At 46.0% G+C, this 20,506-nt stretch overlaps 1 protein-coding gene across 1 annotated transcript in view; it reads right to left on the bottom strand.

Annotated features, from left to right (window-relative positions):
• Window positions 1-6,928: 6,928 nt before the first annotated feature.
• Arhgef7 (Rho guanine nucleotide exchange factor 7) overlaps window positions 6,929-20,506 on the bottom strand; it is a gene marked incomplete at its 5' end in the record, with an annotated part of 29,891 nt that continues 16,313 nt past the window's right edge. Inside the window, 4 exon segments of the mRNA XM_008848400.3 lie at window positions 6,929-9,574; window positions 10,764-10,818; window positions 11,061-11,160; window positions 18,659-18,835. Of these exon segments, the coding sequence (XP_008846622.1) occupies window positions 9,452-9,574; window positions 10,764-10,818; window positions 11,061-11,160; window positions 18,659-18,835 (455 nt within the window).

Here is a 20,506-nt window from a genome sequence, read left to right as displayed (position 1 = left end):
CCATGTTTCCTTTAGCAATCTCTGTGCTTATTATTTACGACACTGGTCCTGCTCTTGTCATTGTCAAGGTCACACTGGCATGGGAACACGAATGTGCCAAGTGTGAACTCATTTCTATCCTCTGGAAGATTTGTCTTCAACTTCACGATTACTGTTGCTCATGGCTGGGAAGGATGTACCAGTACCTGGTGGGGGTCACAAACTTAGGAGCAGCTTCCTTGGTTTTGTCCGTGTCACAGTTTTCAGGCTTCCTGCTAGGAATGTATGTGTTTCGCTTCTACATGCAGTTTCATTGCCGTAGACTGTGCGGCGTCCTGGTGCAATGCTTGCCATCCAAAGTAGGGGCAGCAGTCTCCCTTTTCATCTGATAGGTCCTTGTGCCTTGTCTTCTTACTCTGGCCTGCACTCTATCAATTTCACTTCCCAAAGAACAGGTTGCACTGATCCCCTAAATTCCCTCCTCCCATCTCTACCCTTGGCCATGGTAACGGCTCACTTGCCACCTGTTGGTGAATGGAGTTGCAGACCCTGACATTTGCATCTATTTCCTGTGACCTGGAGTAGTAGTAACAGAAGGTGGAGGTGCATCCACGCTGCAGATCAGAAGCTGCCAAGCAATGCTGGCTCACCTAGCCATCCACAGCACCATCCATGCACCACTCAAGAGCCACTGGGTTCCTTCCAGACTTCCGCCTTTGGGACTTCCAAAGTTGTAGTAAACCGCCTTAGGGACAACTGCCTTTATCAGCTTTATTGAAGCATTAAGTTACAAAACTACATCTGTTTAGTCAGTGCAATGATGAGTTCTGACAGAGCCACCCTCCTGAAGTCACCACCACCAAGGCCTGGTCTGGCTACAAAGTAAGCAGGGAGCCTCAGCTGGCCACCGCCAACCTTCCCCAATGGCACCCTGTGAGCAGAAGCCAGAGATGAAAACGCTCAGGAGACACCAACAGACCTGGCCGACCTGCCCCTCACCACTCCCTCACTGGGAAGCAGGCCCCAACTGTTCTGCAGGGAACTTTCCAGCAGCTCCACAGAGCCATCACAGGTCACTGTAACTGAGAGAGCTGGGGAGGGTAAGAGCAGAGGCCAGGAAGGGAAGGAAGTGAGGACAGAGCAGGGCATGAGGAGGGCAGGGTGAAGAAATATACTCTGTGTATATGTTGCTCCAGGGAGTTGAGACCTGCAGGCCCAGAGCTCCCCTGGGGCAGGACTTCCCAGGACCAAGGGGTTCTCTGGCATTTCTGCAGGAACACATGTTGGGTATGGAAGTCAGACTGGGAAGAAATGGGGAGCATTGAGGGTGGAGACGAGGAAACTGCAGACAGCACCCTGGAGAGCACTGCCCGTATGGGGACAAGGGACAGGCTGCAGCCACGGAATGAGGAGCTGAGGCAGCTCTGTAAGAACCTGTGAAAGCCAAGGGCTGCTGGGAGAAGCTCCTGTTTCATGCCATGCCATTTGTCCATTCCAGTATTTCCTGAGCTACTGGAGTCCTTTTCAGAAAGGCCTGGCCTCTGCCTATATCTTCTTTCCCCCTAAACCATTTCAGAGCTTCAGGTCTTAAAGTCTTTGATCTATTTTAAGTAAACTGATTTTTGAGCCAGCTACAGCACTTCTGGGAATAATACCAAAAGGAATCTTAAGACAGCACACTATAGACAGCGGCTCCCACATTTACTGTGGCGCTATCCACAACAGTCAAGTTAAAGAACCAGCCTAGGTGTCCCTCAGCAGATGAATGGATAGTGTTATGTGTAAACAGTGGTCTTACTCAGCCATAAAGAGTTATGTCCTTGTCAGAATAATGGATGGCACTGGAGATCACCATGGCTCCAATGGAAGACCCCAAAAGGCATATTTTCCCTCATGTATGCAACCAAGGTTACATGTACACACACACATGACAAGAGGATAAAAGGGAGGTATTTGGGAAGAGGAAGTGGACTGGCAAGTGGAGGAGGGTAAAGAAGACAGTAATAGGGAGTGAACATGCTCAGGGTCCGTAACAAAAATGCCATCACAAGAGCCATCACTTTGAAAACTGATAAAAGTAAAATAAAAAGCCAAGGAGGCTATTTTCCCACATTCACACAGGAAGCCAAGGCTTCCAGCACTTGGGGACTAAAGGACAAAGGTACTAGTTGTGGCTTTCAAAATCCCTGGACAATGGCCTACACACAGCCACCCTAGTCAGGTCCATGCTGCAATCCAAATGCCAGTCTTCCAGGGACAGCACAGGCCACCCTCCTGGGAACGGAAGCAGCCACCACTTGGTTTTCTGCTTCATAAGCTCAGGATCCATACATAAACAGAAACACAGCTCAGCTGAGAGAAGGGTCAGGGAGAAGCTTTTGTTCAGGGAATCGAGAGTCCATTCTGATGGGTGAAATCATGTGATGTTGACAGTCGCACAAGGAGCTGGGGGATGGGGTAGGGGACAAGAGAGGGTTGACGGGAGGGACAGAGATGGAGGATAGGAACAGAACAGGACCAAGGGCTGCGTTTGAGGGGCAGCAGACTCACAGACTTCTTAGTTGGGTAAAGGTGGCAGCTCCCTCCCACAGCGCATGCTTTCCTCGGAAGAGTCCCAAACCTAGTGGGTATGAGAGAGAAGTGAGGTTCCAACTGAGGGGTCTGAGATGCCCTGTGGAGAGGAGACAGGGCTGGTCCAGGCATCCCTGTGTCCTTCCATCACATACTTATAATCAAATATTATCTCCTAAGTTTAAGCCATTTAAAGTTTCCTATTGTTTTACTTACTAACTTGAAATGCAACCCCTTGGTGTTTTACTACTCAGTGATGTTTATTCTTTGATGTTTACTACCCTGAGATGTTTCATTACTCTTTAATACTTCAAGCTTTAGGATGTTTTCCAGCTAACTATGCCAAACTACAGATAAAGATGGAAAACTAAGAAAATGGAGAGCTTATCACATGGTCTAATGAGACAGCTAGTCCAGTTATTCTGATAGAAGTGTAGATCAAATGCAACAAATATCTAAATTTCTGCCTGTGATATCTGTTTTTTGTAAACTGTAATGACTGTTTGACCAACTGTAATGGTTTGAATGGGAATGTCCCCCATAGGCTCCAAGTATTTGGACATTTTGTCCCCAGTTGGTGGTGCTGTTTTGTGAGGTCTTAGAAGGTGTGGCCATGCTGGAGGAAGCACATCACTGGGGGCCGGCCTACAGAGTTCTTAAGCCTTGCTGGATCTCAAGTTGCTCTTGTTTCCTGTGCCTGCTTGAAGATGTGAGAGCTTAGCTTCTGCTCCTCCTCCAGCAATCTCTGTTGCCATTAAGCTCAAATAACCTTCTATTAAGTTGCTTTGGTCAGGGTTTCTATCACAGCAACAGAAAGTAACTAATACAGCAACTCTTAGCCTAATTAGCCTGGCCTAGCAATAGATCAAAAGGCAGCAGGTGTCCTGACCAGGTGTCCTGGAACATCTACTTTGTAAACTATGATGACCAGGCAAACTCAGGAAGGAATTTTCCTGAGAGAACATGGTGTATCATTGAAAACAGCCATACAGTCCAAGTGGCAACCATAAAACGAGATCCTATATAACCCCACTTGTACTTTGCTCAGAGCTCAGAAATCCTGAAGCCCTTGTTGCTAATTCTGGTACCATGTGCACGTGAAAAATAAATGAGCTGTTTCTCTCCTGGGTGACTTAATCTCTTAGCTGTTCAAAGAATTTTTCTGTAACTGGACCTGTGTGCTTACAAAAGGCTGAAGTTGTGCAGCGGCTCTCTTTATTGGTCCACACACTACGATGACCTGAGAGGAGATCAGGAGCAAGGCAGTGCCTCTGACTTTGCAAAACCCAGAAACCATGGTTGTGCCTGCTCCATGGAGCTGCTGAGACTGTAAACCTAAAAAGAAAGACCTCCACTTAGCAGCCTGCCTGCTCACTTCCTTCATCACCTTCTTCTGGTGTCGACTTGCTACCGTGATCTCTTAACAACACAGATTCCTGGACCAAGATCCTCAGATACAGCCCTGGGAGCTGGCAAGGAGCAGCCTGTCTGCTTCACCTGAGAAGCTCCCATTTGCTTTAGAGTAGTTTGGAGAAGGGCTGAGGCTGGAGAGGCTGCACTGGAATCAGACTGCAGACCTAAGACTAGTTCATCTGATATAGAAAAGATGGTCACTACACTTGGAAGACTAATCTGTGAGAACTGCCTGGAGACAGGGACCAGTCAGGGCAGCAGGCAGGGCCCCAACCTTATCCCATGGCATGCCTGTCACCCAATCACAGCTCCTTGTGGAGTGCATGGCACAGCTCTGAGTTAGGAATGGAGAAAAAGTTGTTGATGGCTCCTTCCCCTCTATTTCTTTTTAAAAATTAAAAGCATTCCTGATAGTGGCTCACACCTATAATCCCAACACTTGGGAGGCAGAAGCAAGAGAACCGACACAAGTTGGAGGCCAGCCTGGGCTATATAGTGATTTCCAGGTTAGCCTGTGTTGCATAAGTGAGGGTTTGTCTCAACAAAACAAAACAAAACAATACAAAAGCACAAGGAAAAAAACACAAAGAAAAGCCAGACACGGTGGTAAACACCTGTAATTCCAGCAGCTGGGAGGCAAAGGCAGGAACACTGCTGCAAGCTCTAACCCAGCTTAGTAAAGACCTCACTTCAAAACCAAAATAACCTTTCTCCTTCCCACAAACACACTAGAAAGCAAAGCGTTAGTACTGTAGTGTTGTCACAGGCATCAGTGCTCAAACACCTAGGAGCATGGCAGACTCCATCACCTGCCGCCCTACCCCCAGCATCTCTGGAAGCCATGGTCGTACTCATAGCAGATGTGTATGAGGACACTTCTTAGCACAGTTTCACAACAGCAACTGTGCCCCACCCCATACTAACAGCAGGCTCCAGCAAACTGCAATGCATCCGTCAATGGGAACTGTGAGTATAAAGATAGCATAATCTCATTTGTGGGAAAATGGCAAAATGCAAAAGTTGGCCTTTGCTCAGAAGTAAAATGTATTCATTCTAAAGGGTGAAAGGAGACAGGGCAGGTGCTTCTGGCTGTGTTCCAGCATGCTACAAGTATTTCTATTATTAAAAAGATGGCCCTATCTGCCTCTAACATGGCTAGTTCAAACTCAAGGTGTCTAGGGCACCCTAGGTCAATCACAACACAAATCAACAGAGAATATTTTTGGAATCCCTATTTATTTTTGCCTCAAATAACTAAATGCTTGAGATTATAGTTTCCAGGTTCCTCAGGCACCCTATATTGCCACCTCAGTAACCAACAGGCACTGTCCACTTTAGTCATGCCCTGCACTACACATACCACTTTCTAGACAGTCATCACCACTAACAGGACACCTGGTTCAGAGTGCCACATTCCCTCAATCCAACTAATGTTCATTTGTGGCGGGGCTTAGGACTAGGGTCTCACTTCACCTGACCCACATTCAGGGTACTTGCCATGGGGGTGGGTGTCTGGCTTGCATCTGTGCTGTCTCACTGCCTGCAAGCTTGCTTTCTGGTTGGCCAACGGGTCCTATGGTAAAGGATCCTGACAACCATAAAGCAATGAAGCCCAGAACGAAGCCCCCACTCCTGAGATGACCAGGTGACTAGCTCAATTCCTTTAGGCAAGCGTGTGATTTCTGAAAGGAATCCACTGCTACAGACGGGATCCTGAGTGCCCACAAAGATCTTTGTGCTAAAAGCATGGTCTCTGGGTAGTGCTACCTGGAAGTGGTAGAACCTTTAAAATTAGGTCACTGGGGTATGTCTTTGAAGGGGACTGTTGGCCCCTTGCCCCTTGGGAACCCTGAGGTGACTACCCTCCTCCACCACATGCCCACTATGAGGTACTGTGTCACCACAGGCCTAATGTGACAGGGCTAAGCCATCATGGGCAGAAACCCCTGAAACCACGAGCCAAAACAGTCTTATCACAGAAATGCAAAGCTAGCATACCTACCAAGAGAATCCATACCAATGTCAGGCTCTCTAATGGTTTTTCTCCCTTTGAAGGTCTTCCAACCCTTGACTGAAGAGAGAGGCCTCTTCACCAGGGATACTCAACAGCCTTTGGAAAAGAGTTAGGTGTAATTCTGACAGACAAGCACACAGAAATTTCCTTTTGTACTTTATCGGTTCTTGTAAAAGACCCAGAGATGCCTTCAAAACTGCTCCCTCAAGGGACCCTGTCTCAAAAAACGAAAAAAAAAAAAAACACCCAAAACCAAAACCAAACAACAGAAAAAAGGTAAAGCCAGGCATGGTGGGGCATGTAATTCCAGCACTCTGGAGGCAGACAGGTGGATCTCTGTGAGATGGAAGCCAAGTCTGGTCCACATAGGGAGTTCCAGGACAGCTGTGGCTATAATAGGGAGACTGTCTTTAAAAAAACAAACAACAAAAAATCCTGCTCCCTTTACTGGATTCCACACAATGGTCTACTTCCTAACATGTCAATAACTATTCTAATGTAGTGGATGAGACAGACAGAGGCTGTAGTCAATGTGAAAACTGCTACTGCATTGTCCTTTCAAAAACCTTTTTCTTTCCAAATCTTATCTCCAAAATCTCGACTTGGGGGCTGGAGAGATGGCTCAGCAGTTAAGAGCACAGACTGCCCTTACAGAGGACACAGGTTCAATTCCCTGCACCCTTATGGTGGCTAAAAATCATCCGTATCTACAGTTCCAGGGGATGCAATATTCTCTTCTGACCTCCGAGGGCATTGTATGACATAGGTGCACTTACATACGTGCAAGCAATACACTCATACACATTTTATATATATATAATTTAAAACATTTCTTGACTTGATTTCCAAGGTAAACAAGGCATTAAATCAATGGCCAGGATTTTCAAATCTAAAAAGCAAACACATGCAGACAGTGAATGTATCAAAGAAGATCAAGTGGCACATTTTGTCAGTAAGAAAAATAATGAGTTTAATAATTACAAGAATGTAGCACACAGATTGTAGTGGTCAACACCAGTGTTGCCCGCCAAGTCTGGGCTTCCCGTGGAGCCAGCGCCCTAGGCATCCCGAGGAAGTGGGATGATTGGCATGGAGGCGTACACAGGCGCGGCAGGCATTCTGGGCCCAAGCCTGAGGACAGCAGACAGGAGAGTACAATGGAGCTTCAGCTGCTGCTGAACATGGTTGAGAATGGGAAGTGCTTCACATCTACAGGATAGGAAACGGCTTTGTCTCCTCATTCCTCAGAGAGCAGAGAAGTAACCCTTGGTGAATGGTGCCCCTGCATCATTGGTATAAAAGCCCTATCCTCAAGAGATGTGCTGAGAGAGACATGGGTCTGTACGGCAGGGTGGGTTTTTAAAAAGAATCTCAAGCCAGATGTGGTCATGTACACCTTTAATCCCAGCACTCAGGAAGCAGAGGCAGGCAGATCCATCCTGTGAGAGCAAGGCCAGCCTGGTCAAGTTCTAGGCCAGCTGGGGTTACAGGGAGACCCTGTTTCAAACACCCCTCCCCCCACAACAAAATGAATCAATCTCACAGATCCTTGCTCGCTCTCTGGAGAGCCTGGGAAGATGCTGGATCCACAGAAAGAAAAGGCAACATGTCAAAACACAACCTCTGGTCACCCTGTCTGGGAAAGGGATGTTAGAAATGTGAGTATTGTTATAAAATACTCCAAGCATATCATTAAGGCAGGTCTATAAGAGATCGTCCTGGGCATGGACGGCGACATCAGCAGTGGTTAAGAACCATCTTCGTTTACTCTTGCTGGAGGAGGTGCAGCAACCCCAGCCACCTGTCGCCAGTGGTGGAGAGATTCGAGGAGAGTTGTTCCTGAGTTAAAATCTGCTGTGACAGCAAACGCACTTAACTCTTAACTGTTCTGCTGCTATGTCTCATGGATCACCAAAATGCTTGTAAAAACAGGGCTTACAAAATAGAACAAAAACACCTGATCTTTTCTTATCCTAGCACAAATGGGTAAAATGCTAACAGGAGTTAGAGTCTAGCGAGTGATCTAAATGAAGCCGGGTAAACTGGGGAGTCCTGACAGACCTGTGCCTGGTCCTGGCAGGAAACCAGCAGGGGCCAGAGACTGGAATCAGCTAGAGTGTGAAGGAAGAACAGAACACAAAGTGCCTCCAGACGCCCCACTCAAAAACCTCCCACGCCGTTATGTCTGAGGGCAGAGGTTGTCCTGAGGCACCTGCAACGGTGCTGCCACTTGAGTCTTAAAGACTTAACACTTCTCTATGGAAAAGTTTCTCTGGCTTCAAAACTGACCTCTAAGCTCCTGAGGTCATTATTACTTATTGCCAAAGCAAAAGGAAGCCCTAGACCCATGGACAGGTCTCTAGGCCTGGCCCCACTAACAGGGCTGTAACCCAGGCCACTGGCCTCTCGGAGCCCACCTGAGCCCAGAGGGGCAGCAGAGTAGGGTGGGGCATGGCAGGGGTGCTCCTCATTCTGGGCTTTCACTGTTCAACTGAACTTCAGGTATGTATTGCTTTATTTTTTATCACAGAGGGGAAAGAGGGGTTTCAGTGACCCAAACAGTGCTGGCAATAGCCAGTGGCAAAGCAGAGCTCATGGCTGAAATCACTCCCTGGCAGCATAGGCTCGCGCACCACTGTGCTCACTGGCTGTAGAATATGTAATAAATAATCCATCTATGTACAGGGTCTAGTTCTCTCGAGGGAGGACCAAACTACACTCTGTCAGGTTTCTAAATGAGCCTCTGTAGGCAAGGCTGACCCACTTCTCCACCCTGTGATACACTTCTGTAACAAAAGATTCCATCCAGACAGGGCAGCAGGAGCGAGCATCACAGGCAGATGGTGATGTTGAGTTCCTGGAATTCAGGCTGAGTCTTACCCAGCTACTACGATGCCCTGGGCATGGTCACAGGTCTCAGACTGGAATACTGCAGTAAGAGAAGACTGGTAACACAAGTTCAATGTGCTCAAGTAGGGCACTGTTGACAGCACCTTGGAGCCCCCGCTGTGCAGAATGAGGCAGACAGATGCCCAGGCAGCTCTCCACCAGGGAGCAGGCAGCTGCTACCAAAGCTGCACAGACACCTACTTCAAGTCCCCGTGGCCAGAAAGGTTGGTAAGAAAGAAATCCTAGAAGAGGGTGAGCCCAGCCACAATCTCAGGTGTGTGTTCAGAATGCAGTATTTACAAGAAGTACATGTATACGGTATTTATATATTCATTTAGAAGTCCGAAAGCCAGGACTTTGGTCAGTCACTGCAGAATGAGGTCAGAGATGTCAGGAGAGGGACAGTGCACAGCCTGGTCCTCAGTGTTTATACCTCACGTGTGGCCGCTTCAGCAATGGCCTGATCACTGCCATTTGCCTGATGAAGACCACTTTCCTCAGTCTTGAATGTCACCCTGCTTGAGGCCAAGGGCCCTGGCCTGGTCTGGGAATTGCTGGTCTTCAGCCTGTGAGAATGAGGTCACCCTATAGATTGGTCTCATCCCAAGCAGGGTCGTTCATGTTCTTCAGAACCTTCCTCACCAGCTTCTCCAGGTCCTTGCGGGCCCTCTGCTCCTCCTCTAAGGACTTCTTCATCTTCTTGTTATCCTAGAAAACAACAGACCACAACATGTTCACTACCTTGGCACTGAAAGCATTCTTCTCCTGAAGGGGGGCTGGGTGGAAAGGGGCGTGGGCAAAGCTGAGAGTGTGAATAGGCACTGGGATGCTCTGGTCAGCTCCCATCATAAATAAGAGAATCTTGATAAAACACAATAGAAGAAATAGGCTGGAAACTGATAGGAACTATCACTATCTGACCAACTGCTGGCATTCTTAAGTTCCCTGTCCAGTCAAATGTGGAGTGGAGGCAACAGCAACTGAATGCGCCAGAAATGGAAGGTGTGCTGCCCTGCGAGAAGCCCTGCAGAGGGAGGGGAGCCATGGGACACTGCTCCACCATGTGCCAGGCCCAGTCAGGTACTTCACCCTCAGAACATACCTGTCTATCCCTATAAGCCTTAAGCACCTCCGATCACCCTTCAAATCTGCCTACCAGCTGTTGAACATATCACATAATGAGGCCAGCAAGATGGTCAGCAAATAAAGGCACTTGCCAAGCAAACCTGGTGATGTGAGTTTGGTCCCAAGAACCCTTGTAAAGATGGAACGAGAGAACTGACTCCACAAAGTTGTCCTCTGACCTTCAGAGGGGCAATGGCATCACGTACTCACAAAATAATACAATAAAGTTTTTTTAGAAATCACATACATGCACACCTGGCTGGATCTCTTGCTGCTCTGTCCTGGTTTCTGACATACACAGACAATTCTGTGGCAAACTAACTAGGGGTACCCAGAATGGTACTATTATGGAGAGCACTGTAGATTATCCACTCAAAATCTGGGTTTAAAAAGTTCAAACAAGCTACTTTAAAGAAGCACTTCCTGGCCTGTCACACTTAAGTCAATGGCTTTATGATATATATATATATGGGTGTGTGTGTGTGTGTGTGTGTGTGTGTGTGTGTGTGTGTGTGTGTGTGTCTTTTTGAGATAGGGTCTCCCTACAGCCACAGCTGGCCTGGAACTCACTATGTAGACCAGGCTGGCCTTGAACTCAGAGATCCCCCTGCCTCTGCCTCCTAAGTGCTGGGACTACAGGCATATGCTACCACACCTGGCTCCCTTTTATATTTTTATGCTTATGGACAATGAGTTTCGTGTTTGATACGGTATTTTCCCTTTTTTCTCCCATTAAAAAAACCTGATTAGTAATAAAAACTGGTTGGCACACCTGTCTTAACTCTTGGACTTCATCCTTTAATGCATACACAGTATCCACGAGGCTCCTGGAACAGGAAACAGAACAAGCACATGAATAGGAGGTGGAGCCTCCAGGGCTACCTGGGGTAGCAGAGGAACTGTCTACTCACTCACCTCGTCTAAATTCCTAACTTCAGAGTAGCCCACCTGTGGGTACCTCAGGCTACACCGTAGCCTAGCCCATCACCCTCCTGTAATGCCACACCCCAGCCCTGTACTGCCCACTAAGGGGCAAAGGCCCGCCTTAACAGAGTGGAAGACATCTTACTTTTCTTCTATCACTGTCTGACCGTTACTTTTAGTTTCTTCAACGATAATTTTCTCTTCTTCTGGAAGCAAAACTTGTGGCGCAGATTCTTTGCGTGAACCTAGGATTGTTAAAAAAGAAAAACTCATGTGACTGCTATAGCAGAACTAAGGAAGGGAAGCTACTCAACTACATAGCATCATTTATACATAAAACTCTAGTGACTGTGATTAAAATAATTCCTCAAGACAGACTAGAATGGGCACTTGTGGCCAGTTTTCTCTACTTCTGTCTGCTGAGTGTGGTCTTTATGTCCAACCAAAGCATTACAGAGGAAAGGAAACAATAGCCTGTTTGCAACTTATTAAATTCTTTCAAACATGAATATTCAACAGCAAGTGAATTAAAGGTCTGACCCCACTGCCCCGTTATACTTAACCCAAATTTAAACCTTTATATTATTCCAAGTACTTTAGAAAGACACACAAGACTGTGTAGAACATGCACTGTGTTCATAAATTTAAAAATTCAGCAATTAGAAAAAAACTTATGTCTACAACAACATCTAAAAATGATAATGACACTAACACATGAGTTAGAAAAAGTGAAATTTATTATTGGCTTATTTTGTGAAAGTTTTATTCTCCGTTCCCTAAAATAAACACTTTTCTAAATGAGAGTCAGCACACTGTCCATAATGCCATTGGCACACTGACACCACTGAACCAGGCCTAGCACACACACCGGCACATGACGCACCTTCCGCACTTCAGAGGGCGACTGTGACATCCAGAGATTCATCTTAAAGGGGGAAGACTCAAGGAAGAAAAGATTTTCTTCAAGATTATACAATGTAGTAACATTTATTTGATTTGGAGACACCAGAGACAAACTGGAGAAGGACAAGCTCTACTGCAGAATGCAGGCAGCCTCAGCAGGGGCTGTGCTCTCCTGAACACACTATGAGCTAAGCTGACTGACTGCAAAGGGAGGCTAACTTGTTTCTAGGGTATCCTTTGTGGGTCTTCCTGAAAATATGCCAGATTACAAGGAGAGTATTTGCTGCACACCCTGGTTGTCATGGAAACTCTAGAATAATACAAGTGTTTGGAAGACAGAGGTGTAAAGAGCAGATTTGCAGACATTTTACCCTAAGCATGTGCATTTCTGAACAGAAAAAGATTAGCCGCTGTTGTCGAAGCTGATGGCAAGGGCTCATGAAATGTCCCAGGAATGCAGTTGTTGCACCAGGGCAACTATGGAGCCTGGCGGATTGTAGCCTCAGGTACATGTCCCCAGGTCACCCTCTATCTGCCAGGCTGCTACATTGGAGGGTGCTGGGCCTAAGCCCAAAAGGTAGGGGCTGTACAGACCTTGGGGAGCGAGATCTATGTCATACAATGCAAGCATCAGGAGAGTCATGCTTTACGTCAGTGGAAAGGGGCTGTGTACAGTGAGAGCACACCAGTCTTCTACCCCATGTGAGCACTTAGGATGTAGTCAAAGCTGTAGCGAGCAGGTGCACATTCACATTACTCTGAAAGACTATCCTGAACATGGCCCTCCCACGCTGGGAAGGGGCAGCATCCACAGGTTGTGATGAGGCCACACCACTCATCTTTCCCTCAGTGCCCCATGTCTCAAGGATGGTGGGCTTTAAGTTATAGGTCCTAGAGAGGACCATGTTTTAAAAAGCCATCACTAGGCTGAGGATGCCAGCCTTGCAGGAGGGACCAGGAGACAGACAGATGACTCTTTTAGATGACCTCATCAATTGGCAGGAGCCCACCCAAAGATTCCTTTCTTGTCAAGCACAGAAAATGGATGGACTATGTGGATCAGGGAAACATGAAAGGGCAGGGCATGGGTCCAGCCAGGTGAGTATTCACCTGTGCTGGTGCAGTCTGTCTTTAGAAGAAAAACTTAGTGCATGTGCTATTTTCCCAGAAAATGTAGGAAAGGATTCCAAAGATTCTGGTGTTTAAACAGCTAGACCCAAGCTCCCCTATGGGAAGAGGCAGCCTGGGTCAGTTTCCATTTTCCCACTGCTCTCTAGGGCCTGTCTTGCTTAGGCTTTGACAGCTGGGGACTATGGCAGTATCAAATTAAAAAGATAGTCGCCATGGTGAACACATTGCATTGAAACTTCAAAGCCCTTCAAGGGCACCAGCAAGAGAAACCAGCTGAGCCTGGAGAACTACACCCAGAAGATGGGTGTGCACATTCTCAGTTCTTTCAGTCATTTCTGGCTTCCTGGACAGTCTGTTTCCAGGAAGAAAGCTTCCAAACTACTAAGACAGAGTCACTACAGAGAAAGGAAGCGTGTGGCAGCTTTATCAGTCTCACCAAGGATACACCCGGAGGTCACCCTTCAGCTAACCAACGAGTGTCCACTGGAGACTTGTTCAAGACAATCTGTAGAGCTGTTCTGAGTTAAACAACCATCCCTTGCCAAATAATTCATAAGTAAAAGCTTTGAATTCCATTAAGTAACACAACTGATTTGAAGAACTAAAGCTCTAAGACCTGGCTATCAGCTAAAAACACATGACAAGGGTCTTGCATGTACAACTGCTGTATACTCAAAGCACCCAAGAATTCCAAGTATGAGACTGTGTCCCCGACAGAAGATACTAATCACTCCAGTTCTGAAACAGCAATGTGAAAATACCACTGAAAGTTCAATGAGCCAAGGGGCTTGTAACTGAGGGTTAGCAGTGTACATGGAAGAAAGTTTTCAATATTGATCCCACACCTCATTTCAATACAATACAACATGTATTTCTTTTAAAATGTTTTTTTTTTTTTTTTTTGGTCTTTTTGAAACAGGGTCTCCCTGTAGCCCCAGCTGTCCTGGAACTATGTGGACCAGGCTGGCCTTAAACTCACAGAAATCTGCCTGCCTCTGCCTCCTGAGTGCTGGGATTAAAGGCATACGCCCAGCTAAAATGGGTTTTTTTAATGTGTAGCTTTTCAACAAACAATAAAGGGCCAGGTTAGTTGGCTGTATCTTGAGGAACAAAAGTTTTCTAAAACAGACAAGTTATCTCTGAAATTATGAAAGCATTTTAGATACTTTAGCACAGATTTCCTGAATAGCTACACTAGAAAAAGTATGTAACCACAGAACCAGAGAATGTTCTAGTAACAGGAGCTCAGTCACAGTAACACAGCGTGACAGCTCTGGATGGTGCAGACTGTGTCTCTGCAAACTTTGGTCTTCGAGGAGATAAAGATGCTTCTGCTGCATGCCGTTTCTGTGACACATGCAGCAATTCTTGGAGATTCAGAGCATCTCGAGAACATCAAAGGTTTGGGGAAGGTTTGCCATAAAAATATCCGTTTTGCTGTAATTCAGTCCATCCAAACTTCATCTGAACAGCAGACTCTTATTTCAGCATCAATATCAACATCATCTGATAGTCTCAGTAACAGTGTGAGAAGTGCCAGGTTGGTTCACAGCCCCTCCCCCAAACTACCAGCCCTGCCCTTGTTATTACTGTTTCTGTGTGGAGGCGGAATAAGAAACATACAATTACAACGGAAAATAGCTTATCCTCAACACCAACCCAGCATTTCTCAAACTGGAACCTCAAGGAACACACCTGCAGGTATGTATTATCACCCTCAAGTCCTGAAACAAGCTGAGACAATTCCACAAGGCCACTCTTGGAGGCACTTGCGTGGCACAGCTGGGAATGCTAGCAGGCTCTGGGTCCCAAAGGCAACACCCAGCCACTCACAGATGTGATCTGAAGATTGGGGACATGTCACAGTAACAGGAACATAAGAGTCAGGTGCCAGTGGTCTCAGAATCCTGCCCCATTTGTCAAAAAGGACCAGGCTGTGGACCTCAGTTTGAGAAACACAGATCTAATCAAAGAATCCCATTTCAGAGGAGACCCAGGCTGACCTTTATGCCCAGGTCTCTCTCCATCCTGCTCACTCCTGTCTAGGGCCGTCGTGATAACACACAGCTGTGACTCAGGAACAAGAGCGTTGATGGTCCAACCTCTGGCCTGGATAAGGTGTGAATTTGTGGGCATGCACGTGTGTGTCTGCCTGTACCCAAGACCAAGAAGAGCATCAGTCCATCTGGCCAGTGGCCTGACACATTCATGACATTGCTTCTTAAATGAGTGACCTTTCTAAGGCTGCATCAATTACACTCAACTGACCCAACTTCCAAGAGGGAACAAAGCATCATACTTAAAAAAAAAAAAAAAAAAAAAAATCTCTTCAATAGCATCCAAGTCACACAGTCTACATGGTTTGAGGCTCTGAGATTTGAATTCAGATCTCTACCCTAGGAAAGGCAGGGCACATCTTCTCTGAGCACTCTCAACCTTTGCTTATTGCCTACTTGTGCTGGCCACATCTGTCACCAGATGCATCTTTTTCTTGCTTCATGCTTTCTCTTCTGAACTGAGCATGCACTTTATAAAACAAAAAAGAAAATGCTGACCCTAGTCTAAATAAAAAACTTGAAAAGCCAATTGTTTTTTTTCACTTATACATACTCAGGTCTTTTGCAAGAGCAGCTGGTGCTCTTAACTGATGAATCATCTCTCCAGCCCCAAACTCAGCCAAGCATGGTGGCGCACGTCTTTGATCCCAGCACTCAGGAGGCAGAGGCAGGTGGATCTCTATGAGTTCAGGGCCAGCCTGGTCTACATAGCAAGTTCTAGGTTAGCCAGGGCAACACAGTGAGACTGTATCTCTAAATAAAGTAAATTTTAAAAAGGAGTGACCTTGAATTGTTTAGAAGAGACCTGATCTAAGAAAGTGCCAGTAATCTATCAAGGCAGGTAGAAGTCTTGCCACATCTGAAAAGAACAGCCACATCACACACAACTTCAAACTAAGCTATTCCCCTCCCCGGTGTAACAAATCTTAAAAGCCAAGGGCTAGCAAATGCAAAATTTATTTCAACTGTACATAACAGATGTCTTTTCATATAAAACAAACACTTCATTGCCATATGCAGCACAAACAATACGCACACTGTACAGTACAATGCAACATTCAGATATACATCCAATTCAATTTCAAATGGTAGTCTTGTACTAAAAATGGCTTTTCCCATTCACAGATAAAGAGCACAATATATAGACTTTTCTCCCCCAAGATCTTATACCACTATATACACATTATTGTGTTTTGGCTATTTTATGCAAAACACAGAGTTAATATAGCTTATTAAAGATTTGTGGCGAGTGTTAGTTCAACAGGAATACTGTTGGGCCATCTGCAAAAAGGCCTGGGGATGGCTTGGACCTACCTTCTCGCTCCGACTATCCCCTCGTTAGCTCCCTCACTGTACTCACAGCATTGCAGAGCTGTGTGAACAGAAGGAGCAGCCAGCATGACTATGGTTCCAAAATGGAGACGACACTTCTGATGCTCTGCCACCTCTGCCAAATGAAGACCACCTCTTAGGCCTGTGGCACTAATAAACTTTTAACCAGGTCACAAAACTAATGATGTCAGATATCCAAAACAGATGCAAAGAAAAGGTCAGGCTATTATTCTATAGTATCAGTATCAACAAAAATCACCATCAAAATGGCTCTGACTGGTACAAAAAGGAGTTATGGTAAATTGTCAAAACTTTGGTGTAACAATACCAATGCTGATGTCTTGTTAAGACAATCAGTTTATTTCGCTTGGTGTTAAGAGAAAACCCCAAGTACAGGGGCTTGGTTTCTCTGTTCTGCCACTCAGCTTGTGACAGGCAACCCATGCTGACTTAGGCACAGCAGGGCAGGAGCAAGGAACCATTGCAGTGGTGATCAAAGCCCTGAGGCAGTGTCACCAAAGGTGCCTACCATGTGGGATGTAATAGCAAAACCACTTCCCAGTCACTGTATGAAATTGAGCCAACATATAAATTTCATAGTTATATGTTTTGTTTTTTTCAAAAATCCCATTTGCTACTTGCCTGAATCTACACAAACCTCATGTCTACTGGAAATTAATACTGGGTGCAAGTTTTAAAAGCTTGCTCCTTGACTTTCTTATAAAAATACAAAATCTTCAGGGGCGTAAGCAGTTCAGTAGCCGCTGGGAGCTCCCACAGCTCCAGGTCAGCCCTCACTCCATGTAGTTGCAGCCACCCCGCCTTTACTAGCACCTCTGGCTGGCAGCAGCAGGACCCACATCCAGGAAGAGGGCCAGCTGCATCAGAGTGCAAACGAGACACAACACTGAATACACAGGCTGGCAAGGAAGGGTGCGGGAGAGAGGTCATGGCCACTAGAGCTCCAGCCGCCCTGAAGGAAGGAAAGAACATTATTCCCCATTTGCTGTGGCATCCTGTTTCTAAAACAGGTGTCAATCAACACTTAAAATACAACCCTAAGGTTCCATTTTAACACCAAAGTGTGTGGGAAGATACAGTGTTGCCCCTCGCACAATGACCAGATGTAGTTTGCTGCTACAACTGAATGCCAACAGGTCACATTCAGTTCTTCCTGAAGCAGAAGTTAGCCTGAAAGGGGCCAGTGAAAACTCCTTACAACAAATCCCAGAAGGCAGGGGATTTTTTTCACAAGCCAGTTATGTGGTAACCTTGTCAATCTTCGAGATTCCATTGCAATAAAGCACCAAGGTTAACTCAAGGTTGCTGTAAGTGGAGTTTCACTGCAGCTAAGTGCTGAAAACAACATGCTCATGGGCTCTCACAGACAGTGCAAGGATGGATGTCGGGGGCAGCCAGGCTGTGACCAAGCCAAGCACTCATCCAAGCACCTCTCTGAACGCAGTTCACCTGCACAGGCAGAAGCAAACACTTCTGCCTCCCAAGTGCACAGACTCGACGGTGCCACATACTGGCTGTCATTGCAGTTCAGGGAAGTGTGGTATGATGGCGAGTGGATGTCTCAGCCGTGATAATGAACTCACCTCTGGGAAGGAGAGCTACTGCTTCACGGCCATAGCACACACACATGGAAAGGCTCAGAGCAATGGGTGGAGACAAGCTTTGCTCTCAACACCCATGGTGCCAACCCTTCCACGCTTCTGCCAAGGCACGGAGCCCACCCGGCACTGTACCATCACCAAAACAGCAGTTGGCTGACTCTTGGCATTTCTGTTACAGGTATTCCTCTCCACAGCTGTTTAATCAAGTACATTAACCATTTAAAAAAAAAAAAAAATCAGGTCCCTATGTTTAAGGCCAGAGTCTCCTCCATGTTGCTGGCACTTAAGACTGCAAACCTGTGTGGTTGTGGTATAAAATAGAAAAGTGTCCATACAGCTGTCCAAAAAGAAGTGAAACAGTTGCTACACTGAGCATTAAAAAAAAAAAAAAAAACCAAACCATGTGGGACTTTTATAAAACAACTTCCAATGGGATCCCCGTAAGGGACAGACTCATTGGACCCACCACCTCCCTCCAACAGGCAGCAGTTTGAATGCATACTCAGATGGCAATTAAGCCTCCACTAGGTACAATGGGAAATACCAGAAACACTCTCAAAAGTTGTTAAAATATCACATAAAAGAGACAAGGAACAGCGAGAAAACATCTAAGAAAAGCAGGCTGCGATACAAGCATTGTTAAGAAGGCTCAGAAGTGCATTAGTTCTGGTGAGAGATATATGAGCAGCAGCTCTTACGGGATGCAGAACCCATTCTGTAACTATGGGCTGTCCATATACTGTCGTACTCAGAGTCTTCCGACAGGTCTGAGGGCTCCAAACGAGAAAGGCTACTGCGACGACCCAAGGAGTCTAGACTTGATTGGTCGTCATCAGCCAAGACGTGATTATGCATCAGGTCAGTGCCTTGCCATGCTAAGACGGGATGAAGTGACAGGTGCGACAGGCAGAGGGGGATGAGGAGAGACGGACAGGAAGAGCCACAACCAAAACATGGAACAAAAGCAAAAGGTGATGGGAAGAGAAGGGAAAGAGAAAATACTGTTAAAAAAACAGCAATAATGTTTGCTTCTCCTTATTTATGGCTGTGTTTTATAATGAACTTAGCACAACCCTCAGAACAAAATTTGTTTCAATAAGCCTAAATTATATTGTTTCAAATGGCTTCTTTGCAGAGATATCTACATAGTCTTTACCTAGAAAAAGTCTACACGTTACGTTCATGTCCAAAACATGATTCTATGAACTCTTGGCAATTAACTAATTCTCTTTACAATCTCATATAATTTATAAAAAGATATGATTTGTGCAGCTAATTATTTCCTATTCTAAAAATGATATAAATGCAAAATAATTTCATAAGATTTTTTACTTCAGTTATTCTTTGCCAAGACTAACACACATAAGCAGCAGGGGCCCACACTTACCTTATCAGTCTACAACCTTGCCCCAGTATGAAAGTTTCAGCATGGAGAAAGGGACAGAATGGGCTCCTAGCTCCTACCCCTGCTTACAGGGCTGGCAGGAGCTCAGCCCCAGGCACAGAGTCTGTTCACAGTATCAGCTCCCCTGGCGTAGACCTTTATCATCAGGAAAACAGGTGTAAACTGGCAATGCCACTGCTGAAAGGAGGATGACAAGAGGCAGTGGTAACGGATGGGGCAGAAGTAACTTCACAGGTGCTTGGCAGCATGAGCAGGAGCTGGCTAGGCAGCTGAGTGGGCATGCAGAGTGCATGGGGTTCCCTCAGGGAGACCCTACAGGGAAGCCTCAGCAGTCAAAATGAACTGTGTTCCAAGTCTGTGAGGCCCATTCCTTCTTTGAGACAGAAACCAATGCCAAATATGCTTGATCTGTAAAGCCTTCTTGGTATTCAATGTGCACTGAACAGTGGAGCTTTTGGTAATATTTAGTATCATTCTATAACTGTTTTTGCTAGGCATTTATTGTAGAAAAGAGTTCACTGTGAACCCATTTCCAAAAGCTGTAATCAAGGGTGTCATCTATCCAGCACAAAACATGCACATAGCCCATCGTTGCTACTCTTTCAGAATGCCAGAGTGCCATGACTCTGAGGCCCCAGGTATAGGGTGGGACCCAAAATAACAACTTAAAGAAAAACTCAGTAAGTGACCACTATTTTTCTTGCATGGAAGGAATGGAAGTACAAACATGGGTCAGTAGAAAAGAAAGGGCTCTGCACAAACTACAGGCTGCCCTACCCAAGCAGCTGAAGCAGGAAGCCACAGCTCATCCTGGGGCACTCTGTCTTTCGCCAGGAGGGAACACAGCCTGTGCTGAGACATGCAGGGAGCTCATGGACCTTCTCAGTTCACCTGAGACTATGGTGGGGGGGTGTCCCCCAGTTCATGTCAAACACTTCAAAGTAAGGTGGCCAAATTAAAACCACAAATTCAAAATCCATGAAATCAATGATGACATTTACAGCCTATTACAACACAATCATCATCAAATAATGAAAATGTAACACTTTAATTATCACAATTGCATTATAAATTACTGCTCAGCCACTGTGATATGCACTCTATGGCTTGCTAGGGTACCTGGGCCTTTCCGTGTTTCTTC

The sequence above is a fragment of the Nannospalax galili genome, unplaced genomic scaffold, assembly GCF_000622305.1.
Source record: "Nannospalax galili isolate Female #2095 unplaced genomic scaffold, S.galili_v1.0 scaffold744, whole genome shotgun sequence".
NCBI classification, from domain to species: Eukaryota; Metazoa; Chordata; class Mammalia; order Rodentia; family Spalacidae; genus Nannospalax; species Nannospalax galili.
The sequence above is the reverse complement of the archived record's forward strand: the minus strand, read 5'-3'. Positions and strand labels throughout refer to the sequence as shown.